The sequence below is a fragment of the Vulpes lagopus genome, chromosome 4 (genome assembly GCF_018345385.1).
Source record: "Vulpes lagopus strain Blue_001 chromosome 4, ASM1834538v1, whole genome shotgun sequence".
Taxonomy (NCBI): Eukaryota; Metazoa; Chordata; class Mammalia; order Carnivora; family Canidae; genus Vulpes; species Vulpes lagopus.
In genome coordinates this window covers 16,400,972-16,408,740 of record NC_054827.1, presented here as the reverse complement: position 1 = coordinate 16,408,740, position 7,769 = coordinate 16,400,972, and the positions used below count along the sequence as shown (strand labels likewise).

General features: G+C 34.7%; 1 protein-coding gene across 1 annotated transcript; it reads right to left on the bottom strand.

Annotated features, from left to right (window-relative positions):
* Window positions 1-3,412: 3,412 nt before the first annotated feature.
* On the bottom strand, window positions 3,413-4,327 carry ZFP42 (ZFP42 zinc finger protein). Its single transcript, XM_041751657.1, has one exon. The coding sequence runs from the start codon at window positions 4,325-4,327 to the stop codon at window positions 3,413-3,415; it is 915 nt and encodes a 304-aa protein (XP_041607591.1).
* Between the last annotated feature and the right edge of the window lie 3,442 nt (window positions 4,328-7,769).

Below are 7,769 nucleotides of genomic sequence, written 5' to 3'. Positions count from 1 at the left end.
GGAAAAAAAAAAGAGAGAGAGAGAGAGAGATTTAAGATAATTATCACTATTTAAAAAATGACCAAACAATAGAACAACTTTTAAAAATCTTTTAAGAGTGGTGATTCCTTTTGGAGAGTGAGAGTTAATACACACATCGAGTAATAAATATATATTTTTTCTTTTGATGAGCAAATACTACTTTAGTGAAGTTGTTCACCTTATTTCACAGTAACCAGGAGATTTTATGTAAAGACAAGTAATTAGCTGTTTTTAAATTATATATAATTTTGAGAACCTCATATTAGTTTTTAAAAAAGCATATCAAGCTATGGTTTTACATTTACTCCTTCCATAATTTATTAAGTGCCAACTAACTATGACCTACATGTTAGAGATCCCAAGAAAGTGATGGGCTGCCTCACAATTTTAGTTTTTTTGTGGAAAGCCATTTCTCTGGTGGTACCTTCTGACTTAATGTTTGGCCGTAAAAAAGAAAAAAAAAATGATATGGCCCATGAGTCCAAATACCAGCATGAAAACAGAAAAAAGAAAACCACATTTATTCATTTTTCAGGGTTTTGGGTTTGTAACATGCTGGTACCTAGAAACATGTGAAAATCTAGATGGGTTGATTTCCTTTTTCAGTTTTCCATTTTCCTTTTTCCATGTTCACACATCTTGTATTCATCCTTAGAATACAAATGTAGAGAAGTGTATGTATATTTCCTTTCCAAAACATTGTTATTAGGAATTTAGACAACACATCATCATTAGTTAATTTCCTGTTCTGTTCCTTTGTCAAATTTCCATCCACATACCTTCTTCCCCTTCATTCTTAGCAGTTTTAGGGATCTTCTTTGGGAACAAAACAACTAGAAGGTTAGCCAAGGAGCATCCTATTCCCAAGTCAGAATTTAACTAAGCCTTGGAATCTAGATACACAAACATTTTCTCAAATTGGTTCCTTGTACATTTAAGCTTTAGAGTTGTAAATAATGAGTTTTGGGCCGCCTCAGCTCCAGGAGTAATCTACAGAAGTAGGCCAGCCTTTACAAGGGGAAGTCAATCTTGATCCTTGTCCCTTTTGATGCTGCTGCCCAGGTCTTAAGAGCTTGCTGCCTAGACCCTATCACTGACTTTTAGTTTTGACTGCTCTTTATTCAGTCCTGCCTTTTAGCTTCCCTATAGCCTATGTCCTAATTCAGCTCTGCTGTAGAAATCCAGAGGACCAAAACAAACAAATTAATATCAAGCAAAAGCCAAACATATGCTTCATCATCTTGGTCAAATACCAAATTCCCACCCTAAATTCTATACTCAGGTGTTTGATTTATAAGAAATTCCAATTTATGAATGGATTGTATACCCACTCTTCCTTTTAAGTTAAAAACTCAGGACCCTGCATTCCTATTGACATGATGGTACAAATGCCATACCAAATGTGATAAAGTTTCCATAATATTCCAGGGTAAATTGGCCTAACGAGGTCAAAATATAATCCCTTCGTTTTTTCTTTAATTGCTTTTAAGTCATGTGATTGTATATTTTGCCATTTCTCAAATCAAAGTCAAATCTTCAAGTTGATCTGCTTATATAGTGTTTTGTATTTTTTTTTCTGAAAAGCTGTTAAATTTATGGTACATGCTACCATTACCTCCAATAGGGTCTTAAATCTTAAGGTCAATTGTGGTATGTTAACCACTGAGTATTTAAACTATTAATTAATGTAGGGAGGGGAATGCATTCCAAGGTTGATAGCTGCATATGTTCTGCTGATCATAACACTATTTCAATCGGGGATTCGGTTAATCCCCATATTGAAGTGATAGTTTTATTTTTACCAGTCACTTCTGGACAAAACAATTCCTCCCTTAGCCAAAATACATTGAACCACTTTCTCTAATTTTTTTTCCCAGTATATAAATACCCTAGATTCTGTCCCAGAATATTTATTTTATTAATTTTAATATCTATTAAAAATAACTAACCTCCTCCCCCTAGTCTGTGGCTTCCCTCTGGCTGTGGTTCTACTTCCTTCCCTTTACTGTTAGAGTTCCTTTAAGGATATAACATACTTTCTACTGAAAAGAGGTATCATGATTCATGCAACCTATTCTCTTCAATGGACATATATGATAAGAAATTAAAAATATGATAAGAAATTGAAAGTATGCTTAACATCCTTGAACAAATATCTTTGTACATTAGTGCAACTATTTCTGTAGCATATAATTCCAAATGAAATTATTTAGTCTAAGGGAATGCATATTACAGGTTGAACTGTACCTCCCCAAATTTGTGTGAAAATCCTAACTTCAATACCCCAGAATGTGGCCTTAGTTAGAGATGAGGGCTTTATGGAGGTAATCAAATTAAAATGATGGGATGAGAATGGGATCTAATCTGATATGACTGGTATCTTTTAAGAGAAAATGTGGACATGGACATGCACAGAGAGAAGAGTTGGGGACATATGGGAAGACAACCATGTAAACACGAAGGTGGCCATTTATAAGCCAAGGAGTGAAGCCAGGTACAGACCCTTCCTTCATGACACTGAAAAGGAACTAACCCTGCCAACACCTTGGTTTTGGACTTCTAGCCTCCAGAACTTTGAGACACTACATACCAGCCCTAGAAAACTTATAAAGCATTCTTGCAAAATATTCTCGAAAATAGCTGTGACAATTTATATCTTAACCAGCCACGTAGAAGGGTAACTTTCTCCCCACTCCTCACCAATATTTCAATATTAATCTTTGCAATGTTTAATTTCAAAGACAATCTTTTCAATATACACACACGTCTCTGATTTTTTTTTTAAATCCAGATTTAAGCATATCTCTGGGATTTCATTTCCTCTCAAAATATCTAAAACAGATTCCAATGAATTGACGCTATCAAATAGCCACTCAAATATGGCCATGATTTCAATATAGTTTTATACAATGATAAAAAATGATTAAAGATATATTGAACTTTTAAACATGTTTAACTACTCATTCACTTACTGACAGTCTGCTCCCAAATTTTCATTCTTTAGGATTATCACGCGTAGCACGAAGTTTGTTCCTAAAAGGCAAAAGCTTAGTAATTGGAAATACGCTTTAAAAATTTTCATATTTATAACATGTGAAAATAAGTTCCATATCCAGTAATCCAATTCATAATGTATTAAGGATTATGCTTTTGAAGTAAATTCATTATTGACCTTCCTGTTGGAAACACACTGTAATTCTATACAGTGTTCTCAAATAGTGTCATAAACTATAGGAGCATTGTAGTAACATTAAAACAAAAATATGCCATGTAAGGTTGCCATTGCTTTAAAAGTTCTCTCCTGGAGACAATAACAAGGTATGTTTGTCCCCACGTCACTCTTTTGTTAATATGCTTATCTTGTTAAAGGATTATTTTTCCATCTTCTCTTTCATTGATTTTTGTTGGTCTTTGCATGAGTTAAGATGTGAACTTTCAGGTTATTTGACTGAATAAACCTCTTGCCACAGCTTTCAAAGGGACACACAAAACGTTTCTCCCCAGTGTGGATGCATACGTGTGTACGCAAATTGTAGTCCAGGGAAAAGCGTTTCCCACATCCTTCAAAGGTGCACCGGAATGGCCTCTCTCCAGTATGAACCAGAAAATGTCTTTTTAGTTTCGCACGCTCATTGAATGCTCTCCCACATTCTGCACATACGTGATCTCGAGGACCATGGACGAGGAGATGCTTTCTCAGGGAAGCTCTACTCTTTAACTTTTTTGTGCATCCACTGTGGGGACAAACAATTTTTTGTGGAGCCTCAGATTCCTTATCTTTTGTTGGTTTCTTTCCAGCAAATTCTGCACACTGTTTAGGACCGGATAAGTCCATGCTAGGTATTCCTCCACAAGGAAGCTTCTTGCTTTTTATGTTCTCAGAATTCTCAAGCTCTGAATTCTCTCTAACAATTTGTTGAGGAAGTTCTTGCTTTGCTCCTTTTTGCATGCATTTCAGAGATTTTTCCAGAAGTGAGCTTGCTGTGAGAACCTGTTGAGAAAGCTCTTGTTCTGATCCTTCTTCCAGGTAGTCAAGGGACTTAAGTGACTCTTCTTCCAGGATGGGTTCAGAAAACTCACCCCTTATTATGCATTCTATGTAACAGTCAGAGAAGGAATCTTCTCCAACAACCAGATGGCTAGTTTCAAAGAACATACTTTCATCTTCCAAGGCCCATGTTGTGTTGCAAAGTTCCTGTTGGACTGGCTGTGGCTTGGATGGCCTTGGCTTATCTCTACTGAAGGCTCTTCTACCCGGGCCTTTCTGGCCACAAGTCTTCACCCTTTTCTTCAGTTGCTGATCCATATTTTTCTGCTTGCTTCTTCCTTGTATATTTGCACCAGGATATGTCAACCACTTCCAAGTGACAATGATCTGAGTAAGTTGTCTTCAGGAAACACCCGCTTTGAGATAGTAACCTTTAGATAAAATATATTCCAACTTTAGAACCATTGTCAGAAAATGATTCAAACTCACTTTTCAATAGCAAAATGGTTGTTGTTTGCTTCTTCTCTGACAAACCCAAGAAAGTAAGAGAAATGAACTGTGACTTGTAGGTCATTCTACATGTAGGATGTAGGTCATAGCTATAACTCTTACATAGGTATCCCCACAAATTATCTGACCTCTCCAGTCGACTACCTAATGTTAATTGGGTACTCACTGTGTGCTAGCCCTACTCTAGGCTGCTCATGGGTTGAGACACATCAGGAAATAGACATAAATTCTATCCTTCATGGAGTAATACACTCTCATGATCATACAAAATAATTATTACACATCACATGTTAAAAAGTAAAGTGCTACAGTGGGTGTTGTGTGGATGCTAATCCAGAAACCAATATGATGCTATGTTAACTAACAAAATTGAAGGGGGTGGGGGGGAAGAAGCCCTATGTAAGATGTAGCAAATCCTTTCCTACAGTTTCCTAAAGATGGAGAATGGATCCAATTATACTTAAAGCAGAAAGCAACAAACAAAAGCATTAATTCTAATTTTCCTCATTTTGAAATCGTAATCAAACTTTCTCTTTAGTTTCCTTTCCTCAGCCCTAACTTATTTAATTAACTGCTCATGTAAGAAACTTCCCTCATCTATTAAACCTGAATTAAAGGTAGTCTTAAAAATTAAAAAAAAAAAAAAAAAAAAAAAGGTAACGTGCTACTTAATAAGCAAAGGGGCTGGTAAAAAGTAAGAGTTCACAGTTCAGATAAGGAGCTCAGGCAGGCCTTGACTGAAGTAATGGCAGCTGACTAAAAAGCTGAAGTGAGGGTGAGAGAAATGCCTATTTTGTTAACGGCTGTTGTGAAATTAACATGAAATAACACAGGTAAAGGACTGAGCATAGGACATGGCACAAAGCTAATGCTGAATGCTTACATGAACTCCTGTTATTTTATCTTTGTATTCATTCTTTAAGTATATGTTAGGTCCTGAGCTTGCCAGATACTGTTTTAGACCAAGGGCAGCATCTTAAAAATTTTAATTTAATATAAAGAGTCAGATTTAAGCTTTGTGGGCCCCATGGTCTATGTCATAACTGTTCAACTCTGTTTTTGTTGCACGGAAGCAGCCATAGATGATACATAAAGGAGGGGCATGGCTGTGTTCCAATAAAAAACAAGCAGAGGCTGGATTTGGCCCATGGGTAGTTTCTACTTCTTCAGAAGATGGAGATTTAGAGGAAAAGACACATGAAATCCATGCATTCCCACTTATGAGTGCAAATCAAAATAAAGCACAGGGGAGTTTGGCCTTGAATAGTTTTCTTTTCCTTAAAAATCTAACAGAAACATTATAAAAGTTATAGCATGAATATGTTATATTCTAGGACCCTTTTGCTTCATGTTACAATCGTGTGCTTTATAGAATCTCTTAATTTTATAGTCCTGATGTCCTGCTGTAGGGACAAAATTAAACACTTTTTAAAGACAAAATTAACAGCTTGATAATATTTTTAAATAGCAGCATTAAAAATACCACCTCAAAAGAACCATGCTATTTACTTTTGGCAAAAATATACATAGCCTCAAAACAAAACATGTTTTTCAATTGCTATGGGGAGAGTTTGAAAGGTCTTTTTAAACATATATATAAATATATAACATAAATGATTAATGTTTTATGTAAATCATGTTTAAAATATATAAATTATAAATAAAATAGATTATATATTCAAATATATAAATATTTGATATATATAAATTGCTAAGGGAAGAGTTTTGAATTTCTCCTTAAACATTTGTATATAATAAATAAATATAATATTTCTATATAATATATATACAAATATTTAAAAAGAAACTTAAAACACTCTTTCTTAGCAATTGAAAAGCATGTTGTATTCCATGTATTTTTTTCCCCCCAAAAGTAAATGGATTCTTTTGAGATATTTTTACAATGTGGCTATTTAAAAATATTTTCAAGCTGTATAGGGCATCTGGGCAGTTTAGTCGGTTTAGCCTCTGACTCTTGATTTTTGGTTCAGGCCACCATCTTGGGGACACCAAATCAAGCCCTGTGTTGAGCTCCATGCTTAGTGTGGAGTCTGCTTGCTTACAGTTCTCTCCCTTTCCTTCTGCCCTCCCCCCAACTCACTTTCTCTTTCTCTAAAACAAAACAAAACATATATATTTTTTTTCAAGCTGTATATATATAGTGGTAAATTGTACAAGTGTTATATTCTTTCTTATCCTTTTTAATAAAATACCCCTCTCTTCCTTCATTAACATGTACACGTGTATGTATTGACACACATACAGGCTTATTTCTCATCCATATTTCTGATCTCTGCTTAAACATCACTTCTGCAGGCAATCTTCCCTTGATCCTTAGGTTTAGTGAAGTCCCCAAGCTCAGTATTTTCATAGCCTCATATTTACAATGATCAGTCAGTATTGGTTAATTTATGATCTGACTTACCTACGAGACGGTAAGCTCTGCTAGGGCAAGGTCCTCTTCTGTTTTATTCACATGTCCCAGAATTTAGTACATTTGTCTAATGAAATGAATTGATGAATATGCATTAATAATCATACTGGTGATATTGATTTAGCAAACCCCAAAAATTAATTTACTACAAAATTATGTGGGACTTTTAAAACAATGTAGAAGTTTCAAAAAGTTGGTTATCAGTGACACCAAGATGTTACCTAGAAAGACAACTCTTAAGAAATTAGGATTGAAAGAGGCATTTTCTTTGTGAACTTATCAAAGCCCAAAGGTAGCCCTTAATTTTCTAAGCTAGTTTCTAATTTGTCAGATCTCTAACCATTATACCATTTCTCACACAATATTCTAGTTTGTGAGAATGACATATAAAATTGAAATAGTAATTTATCAATTTATAATGGGAAAAATCCTGTTTGTATGACAGGTACAATCTCTGTTGGTGAGTATAATTACTTAGAATACATACTGGGTAAACACGGTGTTAAGAGAATATGGATGTTAAACAAATACATTATTATGGTATTAGAGTAATATGATTTTATATTTCTCAAGCTGGGATAGAAGTACTTCTGAGGGTACATCATTTACTTATTCAGTCATTTGACAAATGTTTAGTGGCAAACGTTCTAGTTGCTGATGCTAGAACATTAAAAAAAGATACCACGTTTCTGGTTTTCATGAAGCTTTTATCTGTGTGGATATAAATGTAAATAATTAGTGAAATGGTAAATACACAAGGTAGTTTAAGTTAGAGAAAAATGATATGAAATAAAAGCAACTAGGGTATGAAAGGGA